This window comes from Mycteria americana, chromosome 9 (assembly GCF_035582795.1).
Source record: "Mycteria americana isolate JAX WOST 10 ecotype Jacksonville Zoo and Gardens chromosome 9, USCA_MyAme_1.0, whole genome shotgun sequence".
Classification (NCBI taxonomy): Eukaryota; Metazoa; Chordata; class Aves; order Ciconiiformes; family Ciconiidae; genus Mycteria; species Mycteria americana.
Genome location: NC_134373.1, coordinates 16,840,496 through 16,862,787, shown reverse-complemented (window position 1 = coordinate 16,862,787; position 22,292 = coordinate 16,840,496). Strand labels below are relative to the sequence as shown.

At 36.1% G+C, this 22,292-nt stretch overlaps 1 protein-coding gene across 1 annotated transcript in view; it reads left to right on the top strand.

Annotated features, from left to right (window-relative positions):
* ITGA4 (integrin subunit alpha 4) overlaps positions 1-22,292 on the top strand; it is a 37,770-nt gene that overhangs the window by 8,622 nt on the left and 6,856 nt on the right. Inside the window, exons 5-18 of the mRNA XM_075511489.1 lie at positions 487-554; positions 1,232-1,361; positions 4,849-4,934; positions 5,271-5,330; positions 5,423-5,560; positions 6,587-6,698; positions 9,788-9,882; positions 10,259-10,349; positions 11,612-11,657; positions 12,046-12,200; positions 14,183-14,337; positions 17,542-17,691; positions 19,032-19,108; positions 21,758-21,908. Coding sequence (XP_075367604.1) covers positions 487-554; positions 1,232-1,361; positions 4,849-4,934; positions 5,271-5,330; positions 5,423-5,560; positions 6,587-6,698; positions 9,788-9,882; positions 10,259-10,349; positions 11,612-11,657; positions 12,046-12,200; positions 14,183-14,337; positions 17,542-17,691; positions 19,032-19,108; positions 21,758-21,908 — 1,514 coding nt within the window. The remainder of the gene's footprint in view (positions 1-486; positions 555-1,231; positions 1,362-4,848; positions 4,935-5,270; positions 5,331-5,422; positions 5,561-6,586; positions 6,699-9,787; positions 9,883-10,258; positions 10,350-11,611; positions 11,658-12,045; positions 12,201-14,182; positions 14,338-17,541; positions 17,692-19,031; positions 19,109-21,757; positions 21,909-22,292) is intronic.

Below are 22,292 nucleotides of genomic sequence, written 5' to 3'. Positions count from 1 at the left end.
AGTTGGATGTAAAGACAACTGCAAAGGATGATAGATACCAATATGTGTAAGACAGCCATAACACAAGCCTTTCAGAGCACTAGTGGAGCATCAGGGCAACTCCTATCAAGATATGTAAGCCTGTCAATCAGATTATGCCTGAATTATACAGAGTGGAAGAGAAGAGTTAAGCTTGTCTAGCTGTGCTGCTCAAACTATTTGTGCTATTTCATTCATGGAACAATTTATAAAGAAAAGTATAGCCTTTAAAGTCACAAGATTTCAAAGGAAGCTGTGATACAGAGTGTTTTGAGTTTGTTACAATACTATATTGAAGCTAAAGGCTATACAGTGGAAACCAGTGTTTTTAGTTTTATTACAGAACTGAAAACCAACCCTGTTTTGTTTGTTTTTTTTTAACTTGTCTCAACTTATGTTGAAGACCTGGTAACAAATTCTGAAACTACATGCTTCTCATTCTTTTTAATATTTCTTGCCCATTCCCAGATCATGTGCGAAAGTTTGGAGAAAACCACGGGTCATGCCAAGCTGGAATGTCTAGTTTTTACATTGAGGTGTGTATTAAAGATACCAAACTTCTCTCTATATATATACTTACATATATGTATACATACATACATAAAAGTGTATATGTAAATGCAAACATTAACACTGTCTGTTTTTGTGGGAGGGAAAAACCAGACTTTTCCCATTTATTTCTAATTGAATCTTGATAAGACTTGCATTGATAATTCCCAGCTACTACTTTTATTTTTTATTCCCAAGAATACTTTTACACCTTACTAAATCCAAAATTACTTTTCATCTGGAAAAAGGGCATGAATATAACAGAGTGTGAAGTTTTATTATTCTCTTTAAAGTAATCTGTTTGATGTAACATTAACACTAATAACGCTTACCTTCTTGCTTTACAGAGTAATATTCTGTATTATTTAATCTCCATTTCACCCTAAGATTATGATTTCTAAAAAACTCTTTTGAGAAGAGAATACCCTGTTTGTTACTCTCTTAAGTTGTTCACAGCTCAAAGTTTTTAATAACCATATGTTTAGAAAGTCTGAAAAATGTTGTCTGTGATCTAGTGGTAATCCCCCAGTACTGAGCCAGATGCATCTCCAGTAGCATTGCACTGAGTTCACAGGAGATCTAAAGAAACACATTTGACTTGTTTTGCTTATCTTCATGAATATTTAAATGTGAATAACATGGCTTTGTTTTATTTTTCTTTTAGGACTTAATTATAATGGGAGCCCCTGGATCATTTTATTGGACTGGTTCTGTTTTTGTATACAATACAACTGCAAATACAATCCATGCTTATACAGATTCAAATAACCAAGTTAAATTTGGCAGTTATCTAGGTACTTAAAAATATTTAATACTTTACAAAAATATAAGTCAAAGAATTAGCTAAATAGCTGATCTTGGAGTGAGTGCACAGTGTTTATCAGTGCTTTCTTATTAATCCCAGAAGCGACAATTCTAAAGATGTGTTCTGATTTTGTTAAATATTATTTAATTATAAGGCTTCCTCTCTGTTCTTTGTACATGGAAGCTTCTCAAACATTGGATTTCTGTTTTTGTCATCTCTCCACTGAGTTTCTATCATTTCTTGATTTAGAAATTAGAGATCTGCTTCTGGTTAGCAATGGTTTGCACTTCACTGTTAAGTCTGAAATGCTGCCAAGGGCTTTCATAGCAAAAGACATAATGATTTCACCTATAACAGAAATATGAAAAGTTGGTTACAGTGAAAGCTGCAAGGAAACAAATCTTAATTGCATTGTCAATAAGGGGAAGTATGCTATGATCTTAAGAGACAGACTTTCCTCCAATAGTGATTTTTTTTTTTTTTTTTTTTTAATTCCAACCATATCTTGGTCTGGACACACGGGAAGGCAAGCCTTATCTACGAATGTCTGCAAAGAAAGCCATGAAGCTTCTACTTATGTACCTATATCCAAGTAATTAGCTGACTTTAGTGCTAGAATTTGTAGGGGTTTATGCCAGAGCCATCAGCAGCTTCGGTTTTCTCACTACACACTAAGAAAAGCTCATCTGTCCTTCCTGAACTCCTGAGCAAGAATATTTTTGCCTGTGACCATTAGTTTTTGCATTTTCCCATTCATAGATCCGGTTCACACAGATAAACATTTCCTGTTTGATTTCACTCTTTTGCCAATAGGAAGCAGGCATACATTACGAAATGACTGTTACGAAATACACAGTGGCTAACACTTCAGAATTCAGTACTGAGCCTTGCAAAGGCTGCAGTTAGGCTCTGCGGGAAGAGATTCTGGGTGGTAAAAGGTGATCAGATACCTGGATCACTATGGTTAACCAGTAACATTTCTAACCTTTCATAGGAGAATGCTTGCTCCAGCTTTCCAGTAACAATCAGCAGAAAAAGTATTGCACCTGTCTGGGGAAAAAAGCTCATTCCAGATTTCTGCTCCTACAAGTGTAAGAGTGAGAATTTCTGTAATGAATGAGTCAAGTCATTGATAGCCAAAAGCCAGATATAGGCAAATGGGTAAAAGCTGGCATAAGGACTGTGCTGGGGAGGGTGCAGGGAAAGCCCTCCCACACATGTGTGGTATCTCCTAATTCCCTTGGCCATCCAGGACCTGAGATCAGCTGGAGTTTGCTTCACAAACACTTCTCCAGTGACCTGGTGCAATCATAACAGCTAGCATGCTAGCTTGGCAGAGCCATGTGTCCTCTATCAGGAAAGTGAAGAAAGGGACCATTGGCTCATCTGTGTGTCTCTACAGTTGCAGCTGTGATAAACCGTAAATTTTGCATTGTTCCATGCTACTTAAACCTCCACTTCGTTCCCTCATAATAATACGTAATCTGATTGAAAGAATGTAAAGGTACCTTCCTTCCCCTCCCTCAGCTTCTGTTCTGTCCTATCTTTGGCATTGTTTAAGGTCAAAATCTATTTAGGGTTAATTCTGTTAGCAAAGATTTTTCTTTTTGAAGACCGAGTTTGCCTCTCCCTTAAATAATGAACAAAAATATCCTTACCAGGTGGTGGAAGTATATTGTGACCAGCGTGTAATTCAAGCACGTGACTAGACAGAATTATCTACTTACACTATCCTTCTTCTGGCAGGGACTGAGAAGTTGGCTTCTTTATTTGCATTTTTCATTAAACTGTCAAAGAGTAATAATTGACAAATTAGAGTTTGTAGGAAGAGTGTGCAAAAGTATTGTTACATTTTTTCCATAAGTTGGAAGAAACAAAGCTGTTTAAGTACCAGACAATTAAAAGAAAGAAGGAAGTTAGAAAGAGAAGCTGGTAATACATAATGTTCAGTGACTACTTGACTACTTCAGAGTACCTTGGAGATTAATAACTGACTTCTTTAAAAGGAATTAGATAAGTCAGTCAGTCTTCCAGATCAGCTGGGCCTGATGAAGAGTAACCTTAGGCACTTAACAAACTGCCTTAAAGAAATCGCAAAGTAATAGACAGTTTCTTTTAGGAATCTGAGAATGACTAATGATATTTCAGAAAACTGAAAAACTGTAGTAATGGTAAAGAGGAGAGAATTCTGGGGTTGGAAAGAAAATTTCATTTGACTATGCCTTTAAATTTAAAAGGTCAGTGATGTGATCCCCCCGCCAAACATTTTAATACCACAGTAAAAATAAGGACTATCTGCTTACTATACTTTCTTTTAGTGTGTTTGGCTTTTGGTTTTTTGTTGGGTTTTTAAAAAAGAAAAATCAAAACAAGCTCATTAGAATTACGAATGTTTACACTTCAGCAAAACCAAAATAACTAGAAAATAAAGGTCAGAGGAGGTAAATTAAGGTTCATCCACTTAAGCTTAATTTTTTGTTGAATAAGTAAAAACTAGGTGTTGAACTTTAAGTGATAAATTGCCTTGTGCACCTCTTTTAGCTTAAAATATGAAAAGAAAAAGCTGGCTTAATGAGAACTTGAATTCTATACAGCTGTCTTCACAGGTGAAAGATTTAAGGCTCATTCTCATCTGATCCAAGATTATTTTTCCATTTTCTTTGTATGCTGTGAAAATCAACAGTCATTCAATAAATGTAAGAGTAGCAGAATGTTAACTGTCTTCCTTAACTGTTTCAACTTAGCCATAATGTATTTTGGAAAGAGTAAGGATGACTTGTGTAGCTACAGATTAAGGTGTTGGCCTTCAGTTTGCAATTCTGAGGCTGGACATCTGCACCAAAATATGGTCCTGTTTGTTAAGAGCTGTCTCCACATACAGAAATACTTTGTTACGTAGATTCATTTACAAAAGCTGATGCAATGTTTTCTTATTACATAGTCAAGCTTTTGCTCCAATTTGTCCCTGGCATTTTCATACGTGTATGTCCATGATGCTCTATGTGTGTGTGTATGTATATGTGCACTTGCATATCAGTAGCACTACATTTCATTTTTCTGCAGTCCAGCTACAGCAATAGTCAGAGTAACAACTGAATCAAGTGTTTCCACATTGCACTGTATGGACATTGATCATTTTTATTTGTATTACAATATGGACTCACTGAACAATTATAGAATATGCATTAACAGAAGGTGTTCGCAATTTATTTTATTGGCTTTTGAAGTATGGCAGATAATTGAGATCGTGGGAAGAAATGAGTGTTTCTGACACTTGTTTCTGTTTGCTGGAACTTTGTATTGACCTTTTACTTGTATTTCAAAAATTTTTTCTGTTTTCATTGCTAACTTGCATGAGGTCTGAATGTCAGACTTGCAATAATTTGTGGTGTTGACAGCTTTTATACGTCATGCTCCCATTTTTTTTTTCTTTATATAGCATTTCCAGTATTGAATAGTGCATTTCTAATTTACAGGATACTCAGTTGGAGCTGGACATTTTCTGACATCAGCCAGTACGGAAGTAATTGGAGGGGCTCCCCAACAGGAGCAGACTGGTAAAGTAAGAGATTGTCTATAGTATTGGTTTGAAGAATATACCCCCGCATACCCACCCATGATTTTCCAATTTAGATTAACGTGTTAAAGACAAGTATCATATCTATATGATTTCTCATGGAGAGAAAAGTCAAAGAAGGAATGAGGGAAGATACTCTAGATGACACTGCTGTGAAGTATGGTGTTAAAGAAAGGTACAGATAGGAAATAGTAAATAGCTATACCTTGTGATACTGTGTGTTGCTTTGCTGATTCTCTAGCACATGCTGTAGAGAAAGCACAGGAAAGTATTTCAGATTACTGTTTGCTCAACTCCACTTATATTTTCTTTTTATTTTAGGCATACATTTTTAGCATTGAGAAGCAACTAAATATTCTATTTGAACTAAGGGGTAAAAAGGTAAATCTTTCATACTACTTTTCTGCACCTTAGAACTTCTAGCATACCTTCATCAAAATTCAAAAATAATGTGATTTCTTGTTTGCACACAGCTCGGTTCTTACTTTGGAGCTGCAGTTTGTGCTGTGGACCTGAATTCAGATGGCCTCTCAGACTTGCTAGTTGGTGCTCCAATGCAAAGTACCATCAGAGAAGAAGGAAGAGTTTATGTCTATATCAATTCAGGTTCTGTAAGTATTTTCTCTTAAAAACACATGGTAACACAGTCATTCTAGTATAACAAGCTAAGAAGAAATTTCCTTTCTCTTATCATACAGTATTTCAGGCTATAGGAAAAACAACTCTAGAACCGCGATGACAATCCCAGCAGGACTGTGTAGCACACCTGCAAAGGCTAGCTGTATAAACTGTAACGCGTTGTTACTTACGCTAGTGTTAGAACTGAGGACAGAGTGGGTTTGTTTCATAGTAACTTCAGGTGGTGACAGCCTGCCAGCGCAGCCTCTTTGCAAGCTCTCCTCCATTACCATGCTTACCACGGAACCAGCATGTGAAGAGCAGCTTAGTTAGCACTTCAGAAACAAAGAAGGAATGAAAAACTTGCGTGCAGTTAGTGGTACCAGTCAGGAAAGAGACTGGTAGTCCTCAGTTTGGCAAATAAAGTAACTGGACAGATCATGCATTAGAACTAGCTTCCTTTTATTCTTTTTAAGGATCAGAAGTGAAAGTATAATCACTATTTTTTGTGTGCTTTTGAATTTGTCTAGCTTTTTAAATTTTATCTTCGTATCTTACTTCCCTTCCTTCCTCTCCACACTAATACATATTTATTCTGTTATGCTTGCAATTAACATTTTCTTAACATGTTTTCCTCACAGAGAACTAAGTCACTCCAGGATACCTACAACTAACTAAGGCACACACAATAGCTTTGAAGCAGCTACTGTTTACTACCTTTTTAGGAAACACAGTTTTCACAGAACAGTAAGCCCCTGTATTCTGATACGAGCTTGCCGCTGTTTACAGGTGTTTGCGGTGGGAACATATTGCTGTTATCTTTCTTAAAGAACAATTTTCTTATTCTTTATTATTCTTATACTAAATACTGTTAAATATCTTTGATAACGCTCGCTTCTGCATCAAGGAATTCAGTAGGATTATATATTGGCGTCCAAGGTGGTTTTAACATTTTGAGTAATATTCCAGGTCACCTGGAAGATGCTTTGTTAATGTGCCATTGGCTCTGTTCTCTTCAGGAGGCAAAGATGGTAGAACTGAACATAGAGCTCAGCGGGAGTGACTCGTATGCAGCCAGGTTTGGAGAGTCCATAGCCAATCTAGGAGACATTGATAATGATGGTTTTGAAGGTAAGTATATTTAAAAAAAAAAAAAAAAAAAAAAACCAAACCCCAAAACAAAACCCTTGGGTTTAATTCTCTCTGAGCAGTGGACTGTCACAATAAACAGGAGGATTATGGAAGTCTGAGAAGACTTTCAGTTGGTGACTTGACCTTTCTTTTCTAGGCCACTGATTTGAAACATAGCTGTTTCACGGTCATTGATGTGTAATACCAAGAGATAAGGTTTAATAAAGAGCGTGAGCATAAGGTGATAACATAGTCTGTAACTTTGGATGTTGGACCTCAAGTAGAATCCCTAATCCTGTTTTAGACATCTGAGACAATGGTCGGGGAACAATTTGGCAATTTTGTAACATCGTAAATAAAAATTACACGTTGAGTCAAGATCTGCTTCTGTGTCACCAATAGGAAGTACTAAACACATGGGGATATCAAAAACAACCTGCAAGTTGGGAGACTATTGTGGGACAACTTCCCACTCAAGCCCTCAGATGACTCTTGAATTGCCTAGCTCCCAGTGGGGCCAGGACGGAGAACACAGGGAAGGACTTCAATGGCCGTGCCCCAGTAGTGAATTTAAAATGTTAATGGGGCTCTGAGGGAGCTTTTTCTTCCTATTATCTATACAGGAGGATCTGTTTGAGGCACATAAAGTTAGATGCCTAAACAGAAACTGAGAATATCCTCCCTTCCTTCCCCACCACCCAGGCTGAAACACCCTCTCAAATATGAAGAGACAAGGACTGAAATTTCCATTGATGTTGTTCAGGTGAAACCTGCTCACAGGGCAGGGAGATTCAGTCTCCAGACTTGTGTCTAACTTCTGTAATAAGCATAAAAGTAATAGACGTTGAAAAGAGAATGTCATGTGAAAGTTATAGATAAAAAGTATTTCAGTTAAACAGATGAAAGGATGTAAGATGTGTTAAAACATCTAGAATGACTCTCATGGCCTTCTACTTCCCCTCTGCTTCCAGTCAGGCTGCCTAAAATGTATTTGCTACAGAAAGCCCCATGGTCTACTGCTCTCAGCTTCTCTCCTTCCAAGACCATTCACTAGCTGTTTAGGTAGACTGCAAAAATACAGCTGACTGGGAGGCCTCCAGCTAGACTGAAGACAAGCAGAGGGGACCTGCCCAGTGGTTTCATTCATCTTGTCATGGTTTCAAATAGGAACAGCCAGTATTCCTGTCTGAAAAACTGGCATGTGCTCCCCTCCAGCAGAAGGGCAGGCACAATAGGCTGTGTAGGGACAGGATAAAAATACGACAGGCGTTTGCTACTGTTCAAAAATTCATAAACTGTTTCAGTTTTTCCATCATCAAAACTTGGACTGTCTGCAGGGAGCTAATATCCTTTGTGCCAAACCTCAGTTTTTTCTGGGCTGTTTCTTTACCAGGTCTACGTCTTTCTTCATGCTTCTGAATTACCCTTTTTATTTGCAGTTACTGTCCAGGGTTCTCCTTTCTCTTTTCCCTTTGTCTTGTGTTCTTGGTCCTGTTCCATAACCTGCAAAGCTTGGAACAGTCATTCTCTTCTTATCTGGTCTCCTTTTCCTTAAAGTAGTCTCCCCCCCGCCCTCCCCCCCCCCCCCCTTGGTACCTGTTCCTCAAATTCATGTTAAATATTGTTTCTCCTGTTTTCTACCTTAACAGTTTTACACACAAGTTTCAGGTTTTGCCCAAAAACATTTGCAAACTGCAAAGGAAAACCGTATTCAAATGTAGGGCTGGAGAACAGAGAAGTAAAATCAAATTAAGAGCAGCATAGCAGAGTAGATGCGCGACATGGAATATAATGTAAAACGGGCATCCTAAAACTGCAGGGAGAGGTGGAGCAAACAAGTGGATTAGCTTTTGAAGGGAGCAAAAACATTGAAAAGAAAAAGTGGAGGCAATATTGAGAGTGGCAGGAGGAAAAGAAATTTTGTAAGAAAAACAGCTGGAAGCAAAATATAAAGAGAAATTGGGTGTTAGACACCATTTGTCTGTAGTAAGTAAGAAAAAAGCACAGTGGAGCCAACTTCTTCAATGATCTAAACCATCAGTATCAACCCTGTGAAGATAATGGCATGTGTGTTGGTGTAGAATCTAACCTCAAGAACATATCTATAATTTTAATTGGCACAGCTTGGCTGTCCTATTTTCATCTCACCAGTAGAGAAACATAACGTATTTTGTGTGTTTTAGTCACCAAAGTATGGATTCAATCAGAGAATTGTTCAGTAAAACCAAATCGTCAGAGCATTGCTTTTCTTGTGATTTTGGTTTGGTGCAGCATACAGTATTTCCGATTTGCAGATAGTTCAGTTTTTCTTATTTGTGAATGAAAGTTCACAGTTATTAATTTATATTAGTGAATTTCAAGATGATGTAATTCATCTCCCCTTTCCCCCCTCCACTTTTTGATTAACAGCCTCTGGCTATTTGAACCATGGGGCTTTTTGGTAAGGGCTGTTGGGAGTGGGTAGGTAGGTGGGTTGGTTGGTTTGTTTATGTGTTGCAACAACCCTCTGAGATTAAATCAGCTAGGCATAAAACATGTCCCTTTGTACAAACCAGCTACCTTCATTTCTGTGTTAAATGCCTGTTCAAGCCTGTTATCAGCTGTTAAGGACATTTCACAGAAAAATAAATGGTTCATTTCAGGCAGCGTAATAAGAGTACTTCTTGTGTTTCAGTGATTTAATCCATGTGGGAATAGCAGAGTGCAGAGTGCAGGAAAATCATCATAATTCCATGAACACAAGGCTTTTTTTTTTTTTTTTTTTTTTTTGAAAAGACCATTATCATTTTGGCTATTCTCCATAATAACCTCTTAATCTCTTAAAGGTCAAATTCAGTATTGGTAGGAACAGACTTTGTCTTGAACAAAATGGCTGTATTTGGACCAGAAACACAGTACTTAAGGCAGAGTCAGATTACTGAGCTGTTCTGTATTGTTTCCGTTTTCTTTATATCTATCTTCAGCACTTCTTTTGAATTCAGTCAAATAAATTTGGTCTGCCATTGCATGCATCATGATTTGGATTTCTTTAACTCTTCCTTGTTCGTGTTTCCTAGTCAACTGATTATTGTTAAATTGTTTTTCCACAGATGTAGCAATTGGGGCCCCACAAGAAGATAATCTAAAAGGGGTTATTTATATATACAATGGCAGGGAAGATGGAATAACGCCATCATTTTCACAGGTATGCTTTTTCAATGAAAAATAATCAATCCAGAAAAACCTTAAGTTTAAATTCGAGAGGGTTTTCCCTTCATTTAACAGTCAGACCATCTGAGGTACTGTAAAAGACTTCAGAAATTTTTTACATAGTCTATGATTTCCAGTCATAATATAACCTGTAACAGAAAAATAAATTGTTTTGGAGGCCTCAGACAGGGTTTATAGGATATAACATTTGCAGTAATTGAGGAATATTACTTTCAGAGGTATACTTTCACAGGTAAGCAGGTAACTGCCTTCAGCAGCAGGATGGTTGTGCTAACATTTTTCATTGGATGTTGTAACTCAAAGATTAGCTTTCCAAGAATAATTTTCTCTTCTCCTTTTTTCCTCCTCAGAGAATACAAGGACATCAAGTCAGTAATTCTTTAAGCATGTTTGGACAATCCATAGCAAGTGGCATTGATGCAGATAACAATGGTTATCAAGGTGAATTAAACAATTTTGTTTATTTTTCATTTTTAAAAGAGTAGAGATTCATAGGGAACAACCCTACCGTGCTACTTGTTACTTTTACCAGAAGCAAAATCTGTTATTAAGATGACATGTCACATCTTGCATTTTGGGAAAGAAAAAAAAAAAACAAACATAAAGCTGAGGCCAAGCAGTCAGTTTTTATGGTCATCTAACTATTATTTAAGGACTGAGAATGTTGTAATAGTAAGATCATAGTGCACAAGAGAAAGAAAAACATAATTTTTTCATGTAGTCTGGATTTTGCCAGGAGTCACTGAGCTCCATGACTCTCACTCTGTGTGAACAATACATTAACCTGAGTCAGAGCTCACGGCATTGGATTAAGACTGTTGTGGAGTTCTTGTGGGCATGACACAGAAGTGCTAATTCGGTGTAAAACCACTTAGCTGGTTCCAACTACATACTCATTGTTTTATATATATAGTCAAAATATTTTGACATTATGCAGATAAGCATTATATCGGGTCAGGTATTGCCTGTCCTGCCCCTGTGGGTGTAAAAGCATAAAGTTATCATGAACTGCATGTTGTATGCTCTGGCTATGCCAACAGAAAAGTTATCCAGGTTATTTTGTAATGCTGGGCTAAGAGGTAGTGCACAAGTAGTCTGCTGTCAGGTCACCTGTTTACTGATTTGGGAGTCGTATCCTCAGACCCTTATATCATTTAGACTTATCTGATGATTCACTTTTGCTACCTCATTTGAGAGGTGTATATACTGTGTATGTTTCTTTCCTTCTTGCATGAATAGTTTTCAGTTAGTTTGGAATAAATAATTTTTTTTCTATCTATCTCTATGTATAATTTCATACATATAATGTATAGAGTTAAATATATAACGGAGTTGTTTATCTATATGTGTGTGTGTATAGCAATATTGAATGTTTGGATTAAAAGGAAGGCAAGTACCTCCTATTTAGCTGAATTGTCCTTCAGTATCAGCCACTTAAACGTGGAATAGAAATGAAATTATCACATTACCAATATCTGTAAGTCCAGCAAATTAGCACGCAGCGTTAATGGACAGTGGACAAGTGTTCAAGGAATCATCTAGATGGAGAACAACACCTTTGAATACTAGCATATGCCTTCTAATAAATACAGGGCCAATGGTGTTTTGATGCTCACCAAAAGGTGAACATGCTACAAAATGCTTGTACCTGAGAAGTAATTCCTATTGAGAAATTATGCTTATTGATATATTTTTTTGTACAGATGTAGCAGTTGGTGCATTTCTCTCTGATTCTGCTGTGGTGCTGAGGTGAGATTGCTACATTTCAGTGCTTTTAAAGACCATACAATTTAACTGTATTTTTTTTTAAATGCAATTTAATAAAACTCAGTAATATATTTTAACCTTGTGATATTCTTCTTGATGTCTTGAACTTCAGTCATTAGGCTCTAGAATGCTCTACAACTGAAACATTTAGGTAAACACCTTGAAGAAAAAGAAAATATCATTCTGAAACTTCCTGAGGCAACAAATAATGTGCATACAACTATTTGGATTCTGAAAAACGCAGATAGTTTAAAAAATGTTGGTTATAAAATATAAAAATAGATTCTGTCAGAGATTGTTAGATTCTGCAGAGATTCTGTAAGCTATTTGTGAAGTGTTTTGTGAACATTTAACTCTTTTATATTCTTAGAACAAAACCAGTGATAATTGTTGAAGCTTCTTTAAAACATCCTAATTCAATAAATCGAACTAATTTAAACTGCATGGAAAATGACCAGCCTGCCATCTGTATGAATTTGAAGATATGCTTTACCTATACAGGACGAGAGGTACCAGGTTATATTGGTAAGCTACTTGGAAAAAATTCCAGTATATGTATTCATTTTAAATGCACCTGTCTACAGAATAATGCTATTGGTATTTAGTGGACGATTAATCTGAGTTCAGTGTACAATGAAAAATTAAAAGCATGGATACCTTTTTCAGCTCATAATTATCCTGTAACATCGTGCCATTACACTTGTATTCAATTTAGAATAACAGCACATCCCTACTGGGACTACCAGGGTTACATGGCCTAGAAGAGACAGTGATGTTAAAAAGGTGAGATATTGTGAAGATGAAGGTAGAACTCCAAGTTGTCTATTGCATGAACGATGCAATCTAAAGTTTTGATGGCAACTGGTTTAGACAAACAAAGACTAATTTTTAGCTAGCTAGCTGGGTTGTGATGCTAAAGAGTTCAGCTGGGGCTGTGCACAATTTAGTAATATTTTCACATGGGTTTTGCAGCAGTACTAAAACAGTACCATCACAGATGGGCCAATTCCGGTACCTGAATTAACTTACCTAACAGTGGTGTTATTAGATTCACACTCATACTTTTGAACTACATTGTAATGATGCTGTTTCAGGTGGTCCCTTTCATAGCATCATAATAACTAGATCCATCATTTTGATAGGTTTTTGAATGAGATAGTATGCGGGTAGGGTTCACAAAGAAATAGAGTGCATTTATTCTGTGAACACGTTCTTTTACATAGTTGCCCAGGGACCATATTCTGTTTTGCACAGGGCCCAACAAGAGTATCTGTCAAGTTTGTCTGAACTTTCCACATGCAAATATCTGGGCTATTGCTTTGCAATTAGGTAGGGAATTAATGGTGGGTGAATGTCTTTTCTTACTGTAGAATCAAATGGATTATTCAGCATGATATTCAGATGTCCTCTAAAAGCAGTCCTCCCAGACATGGACCAAACCATACGGGACGTGTAGGATGCCGTCTTCCACTTAGCAATAGAGAAAAGGCATTCCCTTCATGAAGCAGCTCAAGCACCTTATCGTACCATTATGGAACATTATGCGAAAGAGAGGGAGCCCCATCAAAATTACTGAAAAATATATCTTGTATGATATTTTATATAATGCATATTTTGCTTTTGGCAAAAACTGGTATTGCTTGAAGCAGTATCTATTGGAGGGAATGTTCATGGTGAACTTATTTAAAATAATTTACTGTCTAAATTTGACTGTATTGCCTGGGTGCTTTTAACCTACTTGTCACGTGCTATTTGTAAACTGCAAACAGCCCTGCAAATACATGGTATATAAAATTAAATTGCTTAAATCTTCTGTATGAGAATATATTATATCCTTTAGGAACACATTGCAGAGAACGCATCCAACAATGAACTGTAAAGTTTCAAGTTCAAATCTTTTGAAATTCATATTTATTGTGAAAGATGAGCAGTCAGACTGGATTACCCTTGCTGGTAATCCAGTACCTTTGGACATAAGACTTTTCAACTTAAATAGAAAAGACTAGAGGAAATTCTAGATATCCTAACTCAACTTTTGGCAGAGATTAAGAAGTAATAGATCAGTAATGCTCTGAAACTTATTTGCAATTTGTTACCATAGCAATTCATGCTGACTTAAATAGAAAAAACTGTGAAGTTAAACAATATTTGTCAGTGTCTGTTGACTTATCTGGTGAAATTTAATGTCAGCCCTGTAAGTAACTAAAGCGTGTTTTCTTTAAATAGATTCTGATAGAAAGCTATAAATGTAACTTGACAAAACTATCCCTGATGTAAAACCATGTATCAGGGATCAGTCATGATGCAATCAATTTTCAGAGGGCTAGAAGCTTTTGTTAGGTATGGATTTATGTCAGAGAATTTTTAAGCAGAGCATTTCAAAATGGATATTATGGAACATACTGAAGGAAGTGAGTCAGAAGATGTAATTTCTATCATAAATTCATGAAAAATTATAACACTTAAAGTTCTTATAACTTTTATTTTCCCTGGACTTTATTTTGCAGTACTGCTTTATAATCTGAGTGTTGACGTGAACAGAAAAGTGGATACACAAGCAAGATTTTATTTTTCCTCCAATGGAACATCTGATACAATTTCAGGAAAAGTAAAGATTTACAGCAAGAATATTGCCTGCAAAGATCATCCAGCATTTATGAGGGTAATGTAATTTTCAATATGTATTGCCCTGTAAATCCTTTGTTCTCCTTTGAAAAGCACACCTGCTGCAAAAGAACTGATTTTGTTTACAATTGCATCACATCATTTTGGAAGCAAAATATTTGTGTTCATAACTTCCATAGTTAATATATTTTAAACCTGATGCTTTCTCAGCTTTCTGTGGGGAAGTCAGTGGGTCTGCCATCTCTTATATGGGTGAGAATGTGCATAATAATAACAACCACAGTGATGAAGTGAGCATTTTTTCACCTTTTTTTATGGATGACAGATCATAGATTGAGGCCAGTTTGGAGCAACCAAGATACGGTATAACATACATTTTCTGCTGAACATTTCTGATGGAACTTTCCTATGTACCCCTTAATGCAAAATCTTTAAGCTTGTAATTACACAGAGAAAATGTTTATTATCTTTTGTTATTTGTAACTAGTTCAAAGAACACATGTATGGTCTTGCTCCCCTTTTTACTGTGAGTAGATGAGGTAGACTCACCTGATAAGAAAAGAACCCATTCCTGATCCATAGGAAGTGAAATGAAGATAATTGCTAGGGGAGAGCCTGTAGTTCAAGGTTTATAGTGTGGTCCGTTTTGTGAATTTGTTGCAAGGAGCCAAAGGCTAGCAGGGTGTGAAGAAGAACGCTTGCTTGGGATTGTTTGATTTTTCCCTGCAAGGGATGCAGCACTTAACAAGGGAAATACTCGGAGAATCAAGAGGTGGAAATGGGGTAGGAAGAGCACTCGCAGCAGTTTCATGAATGAATTTAGAGCTGATGAAGAACGTGCACTGTGCTGACAAAGTGATCTCTCTACTCTGCTCACAAAAGTGAAGCCTGCACAGATATGTCTTTCTCCTGGACCTGTCAACCTGAATCCTGGACCAGATTAGTAGTGAACGTGGTTACAGTTCTCTGTCTGTGAAGGTGCAGAGGCAACTTTGTTGTAGAAGGAAACTGCTGGTAGAAGTGCTTCAGAGGAGAAGCCACAGAGGTAGAAGTGCTGTCGGGGCAAGTGGGTGTTCAGCAGGAGGCTGTTGGAGACCTGCAAGGTGTCAGCTAGCCAGGGAGGCCTGTACCAACACCAATAATAGAGATGGTACCAGCTACTCAGCAGGAGGAAGCTGGCTCTTGGTTTCTCCAAAGTAGTGTTTGATCCAACAGCAACCATCCTTTGAAACTGAGGACGGTACTGACTTGGAAATAAGTTAGTAAGAATCTAGTCAGTAAGATCCGAACTGCAATAGTAGTCTCAAAGTCACCGTTGCCCTGGAGGAAATGAACTGTCATATTCATGCTTGATGTATTCCTCTGAAGGATTAACGAGGGACCTGTCTTGAAAGTAAAAACAACTGTAGTCAGGACAAGAATATAATATTTTTAAGGCCATTCACTGGACAAGAAAGAATAAAAGTTATTCAGTCTATCAAACATCTTAGAAGCTTGCCTACTCCAACAAAAATTTTGGACAATAAATGGGAGGAACTTGAAGTCCTAAACCACAATCAAACAATAAAAAATAGTGGACACAGAGGAACCATGTTTTATTAAACTCAGAAAAAATAGACTTATCTCCTGTAAGACCTTATCTAAGGGCAAAAATAATTCTTCGAAGAAATACTAAGGACAGGGAATATTTAGATGTAAGGGGAAACAAGGGTAATAAAATAATGGACTAGTTTGCCTAGACTTTTCTTTAAAATCCTCAAGGTAGCAATTCTGTGGCCTTTTGAAACAAACATCTATTAGGATGACTGGTGCAGTTGATCCTGCACGGAGACTGGGAAATAGACTTAATTTTCTACAGCTACAAAAAAACCTGCAGGGAAAAAGTCTTCCATGTATTTTTCTTCTTCCTTCCTTTTACTTATTTTTTGTTTATGACACCATTAGAAGCCAATTCTTCATGATAAAGCTTCAGGGTAAAAAGGAAGGTTTATGTTATCTACTGGAAAATTGCCCAGATGCATCTCAACTGGTAGTTGCACCTAAGTGAATGTTACTTACAGGAGCAATGGCAAATTGCCACTTACCTATAAGAGTTTTGTAAGCTAAGAGAGATCTGACTGACAGCTGACCTTGTACAGATTGCTGTACCAGCATCGGCAGCTATGTGTAGGAGGAAGGATACGATTTGGCTCATCACTTCCTATAGTCTATCATTAGTATTTTTTCCTCCATATAATTCAATTTTCTTTTTAATTCTTAATTAATAGCATTATAAGCATCTCCTTCCACCCACTGAGGTTTCTGTACTTGTATGAAGCTCCTAAAGTGAAGTAAGTGTGAATGTCTGTCAAGTACAGTCCTTGCAAGAGACGATGTACATTTTATGAATTTTGAGTAAAGACTAATTAATAGCTAATTAGGATAATGGAAGTAATATAAAGCAGATGCAGAGAAGACCTTGTGGAAAATTATTATGAATTAGATAATATGTGATTTGGCCAAAGCAAGCTTGCAGATAAGAATTAAAGTAGTGGCCATGTGGAGGGACAATCAGTGTCTGTCTATCTCCTCCACTTAGGGAATAATTTAATCAGGTTTGCTATTGTTAGTACTCGGTGCTTCAAGCTGTTCAGTTTTCACAAGTAGGTAGTTTGGGCTCTGATCTGCAACATTCCTACACAGTCAAGGCTTCATGTACAAAATGGTCATTTATTGAGGAGTTTAATCTTTTTAATACAGAATAGGAAATAAAGAGGCAAAAAAATAAAATGCAGTCATGACCTGATTTAGCGGTACTGTGGGAGAACTCCTTCTGATTTCATACAGAAATATCCATGGGTTTTGTCTGGCATTATCCCACTGGTTAACTTTCTCCATTTTAGCCAACTTTTGCCTATTTTTCTCTTTGGGCAGTACAGCATTTCACAGGTGTGTAAGGCAATATTATTGACAGAAGTAGATTCACTATTCAATAAGACTTCTTTTATTAAAAGAATCTTCCATTCTGAAATGCCTGATGCTGTCATTGAATGTATTATGCTTTTCTGCATTTCTGATTACCTCTTTCAGCGACAAAGATATCTGGAAAAGTAAACGAGCCATATGGCATGTGAAATTATTTTACATGTAAAAAATAAGTGTTCCTGTTTAAGTTAGTTCTAGGGAACCTTATAATCTTTAAAACATAAGCATACATGTCTTGTCTTATATGATTAACTCATTAGGTTTCCAATTTTCATAGAAAGATGTAAGGGATATCTTGACTCCTGTACATGTTGAAGCAAGTTATCATCTGGGGCATCATATTCTACAGAAAAGAAATGCTCAAGAATTTTTACCACTTCAACCCGTTCTTCAACAGAGGAAAGAAAAAGATGTTATAAAAAGCAAGGTTAGTGTATGAGTTCTCTTTTTTCAAATGCAGTAAGTAAATATTCACATTTTAATCTTCAGTTTAAAAAAGCTTCACACATGCATAGCATGTGAAGGAATGCATTTTCCAGACCAGCACCTAGTCCCTTGATCTGAATTAATAAACCAGCATGCTAAGAAATGCCTAATTTTTTGCTTAAAAAAAAAAAAAAACCAAAAACAAACAAAAAACAAAAAACAAACAAAAACCTTTGCAGAACTGGTATACAATTTGTATTATGATTTAAAAAAAAAAAGAGGTATGTGCAGAGAACTTGCACGAATATATAATATTATGCCTCAGAACACACAGGTATGACATTCACAGTTTGAAATATTAATTATTTTTCAGCTACACAGGATGAGTCACTTTCTAGTATAAAATTGTTCTTTAAAATTAATTCTGTGTTAAATACACAATATCGTGTTAGTATTAATCTTGAATTGTTTCAATGATGTTGCTGAAATATTAGTTCTGTGAAGGTATTGCAGGTTTTCAAACACAAAGTCTGCGGGGGGAAAAAAAGAGTGTATTCTGTATCCTTAAATGAGTATGAAATTAACTTTCTTTTCCCAAAGAAAACTTATAAAGAGTTAACAGACTTTTACTCTGACTTAAGCAAAAGTCAGGATGCTCTGAATTTTTAACTACCAAATGGTCATAAACATATTACGACTTTTCACAAACAGTAAGCTTCATGTAATTCAGATACAGTTGTCTATCAGAACTCTGAGATATATAAAAGCTCCTTTTAAATGGCATGCTTTTCCTTTTCATCTTCATTCAAAATTTTGTTTTAGAAACCAGAGTTAGAGAGAAAGAGGGCATTGAATATAATGACATAAATGTGCTCTACAGCACACTGATAACCAAGGCACGGACATAGGCAACTCATGGTGTCTCTGGTCTCATCAAACCTTACTAACAGTATGATAAGTATAGATTGTGTAATGAAACTCTCTTGTAAAAGTTAATGTGCTGTATCGTAGGAGGGACTGCAGAGACTTCAGTTCTGGATCCTCTAAAACACTCTGCCCTTTTTATGTACTACTTTTAAAAAATCAGCTGAACATACACCCACTGGTTTAACTGTGAGAGACTGAGTCTGGAAAGCCTCTCTGTTGTTATTCTGGGTGTGCAGAATGTGGTTGGAGAATGGCAAATCATAGCCTGATTGAATTGCTTTTAGGGACAAGAGCTATTAGCCAATTCCAGATACTTGGTAACAAGGTGATAGGTTTCTTTCTTTGGAAATACTTTTACTCACTATAATACGCATAATACACTAAAGGGTGCTTTTTTTTATTTGTCTTTTATAGTTTGTTTTTGCAAGATTTTGCTCCCAAGAAAATTGTTCTGCTGACTTGAGAGTTTCTGGAAAAGTTGCTTTTCCAAAGTAAGTGTAATGTGGCTTTCATTTTTTTGAAAGAGGTTCAATAAGATTTTATCAAAGTTATTCCTTAATCTTTTCTATGTAAGGAACATTAATTTGCAAAAGTAGACTATGGACTCCCTGAGAAAATATGAGGAGTAAAGCTGTGTTTAGTTGAAGAATATTTTTAAATTGTAAATATTCCAGGAAATGTAACAGAAATGTATATAATTGAAGAACTGTTCTTGCGTAATTAGAAGACTTTACAGCTCATGAAATATATCTTCTTCACAAAAAGGTAAACTTGTATTCTACACTTCATATATAACTGAGCTAAGCTACAGTGCACAATGCATACTCAGTATGTAGATATCATAACTACTGTTAAATTGAAAAGCCATCAATTATTTCTGCTGCTTTTATGAAGATACTGTACTTGCACTGTACAAAGAAGATACTTCAGTTTTGTACGAAGAATTGTTATATTATTTCAATTAAGTGGCTCTCTTTCCTCATTTACTTAAGAATATTAGATCTTCAGTTTTATACTGCTGATTGAGACACCAGATGGTTGAGTATTATGTGAGGTTTAGACTTCTTTTCCCTACATGAATTAGACTGCATTTTCCAAAATTAATTTTGTTTTGTGATCTTTTTCCTTTATATCCCTAATTTTTTTATATACCCTTTAGTATGTTTCAGTTTTTCCCATTCCTTCCAATTCGGTATCATGTTTAAATCCTGTTATTATGGAAGATAATTAATGCACTTTCAAAGTATTTAAATACAATTATTGTCTTGCAGAATCTGTATTACACCAAGCAATACTTTGAGATATACTTCTATTTAGCATCATCTGTGGAAAGTTTTAAGCCATGTACCATTGTTTCTATTCAGAATGGATTTTAATGATTTAAGTCATATTTTATCATCACAACCTTTTTCTTTATTGAATATTATACTTCAAAGCACAAAGAGAAATTGTACCTGTTGTGAACCTCAGCTAGTTAGGTATTTTGTGTGTGACCTGGATTTTCTTGTGTAATTTATCACTTTTAAAGTTGATTCTACTATAATCGAGATACTAGGTTGAACAACCTAAAATGACACCAAAAGATGACGACAATCACAAAATGCTGATTAATCACACCTCTGTGATCCTGAGCACAAGCTTTTTCATCTTCATAGATTTCAGAATAAGAGTAGTATCTTTCTGCCTACATTAACACGTGGCCTGTAGCATGAGTTTTAAGCCCTTTCATTTTCATAGGCTTGAAGGTTATTTTATTTGAACGATCATAAACTTTTCAGGAAGAAGGATTGTGCAGCATTTCCATTCGTGACATTAGCAATGCAGTTTTGTACTTCAAAGCTCTAAGAAAGGAAAACAGATTACAACATACCTATTTGGCATTAGGTACCAGTAGCAGATTTTCAGTGTAAATAAATAGGCTAAATATCTTGATAAAGTGTGAAGTATCACCTTAAATTACATTGTGCTCCTAGATTAAAAACTAGTTGGCTGTGAAGCGTTAATTTATTTTGTCTAGACAGAATGCATTCATTATCCTTGAACAGCAAAGCAAACACTTTTAGTCTTAAAAGAATGAAATGAAATAGGGGTGTCAATGTAATGCTTTACTTACTGAGTTTTGAGTCTTCATGTGTACACTATCATGTTTTGTTTAAATTGCTTAGATTTTGGCCTGCTCTGTAAATTTCTAGACTGCATCATGCATTTTTTAATGAAGAATGAAATATGATTACCAGGGAAAAGCTCTAGTTCAGCTTTGTTGTAGTCCCAGATGTGCACCTGGTGCTTTTGTGTACTTGCGTGTTAAGCTGGGAGGCATCTTTGTGACAGCATCTTGTTAATGAGCTTGGCTTTAATGCATATAAGAGGACTGAACAGTAAGCATATAACTAGTAAAACAACTTTAAAATTTAACCTGAAGTTAATCAAGCTACTGAAATGTTAACATTGTGTTTTTCTTTAATTCGCTTTCGTCTTGGAACCTATCTGCTTATGCAGTGCTTTTACCTTCTGTTGCTTTTCGAAGTGCCAGCTTCTTTCCCAAAGGTGTTCAGTGACTAATGCTTTGGTTTCAAGCCAGAATATCTGATAAATGTCTATTTCTAGGCAGCCTTTCTACAAGTCTTAATTAAACTTCAATGTCAAGCTGAAGTTTACTTTTAGCCCCCCATAGGGTGTCTGTACTTGTAACATGATTATAGAACATTACATAGATCATAAGATAGGCGTGTTCACTTGCCCTCTTTGTGACCTGTTTCATATTAACTCAATCCTATACTTTGAGTACAGAGTGAATTTTGAAGTAACGTCGGAAAATACGGTAGCAGTAGCACATTGCTATTCTCGTCTGTGAAGGAAAGGAACTATCTTGTAAAAGCCAGAAGCACGACTGGTCTGATAACAATTTTCTTGCCTTTGCATTAATAACCTCAGGCCTTAAAAAGTACAATACTGGAGCTGACCATCATGTAACTGGTGTAGTACCTTCAGTTACAGGACTGAGTAAAAACTTTCCTAATGATCTCCAGCTCAGCTTTGTCAGAACCAAATGAAATTAAAAGTGTAGTGGTGGAAAATTTTTGCATGCAAGCTGTATATAGAATTACTTTTCACTTATATTATGATAATTATTTTTATAGGCCTTATGATAAGAAAACATATCTTGCTGTTGGAAGTATGAAGACTTTATTGCTGAACATTTCTCTGCTTAATGCTGGAGATGATGCATATGAAACTGTCCTCCACATTCAAATCCCTAAAGGTCTTTATTTCATCCGAGTTCTAGAATTGGTAAGAACAAAAAAAAATCTGTCAAACAGTAATCCTTTGATATTTTTCTTTTTCAGGCAGATATTTTTCAAATTATGTTAATGGATTGTTTATTTTCTTTAGATACTCAGAACCTACATCCCCCCTCCCAAAAAATCTGACAAAACTCCAGTTTTTAAGTTCTCAGACTTCTAGCCACCTAAACCACGTGCAATTTAATCAAAACAGGTGACTTAAATCATTTCAGTAACAGGATGTGATGGTAACAACTAAAAAAAAAGATTGGTTTCCAAATGTATTTCAGGATGTTACTGCTACTTTTTGTCTGATGATCATGTTTTCAGTCATCACAAAGATCTCATTGAATCTGCTCTTTTTCACAGGTACATAGTCTTATGAAGAAGT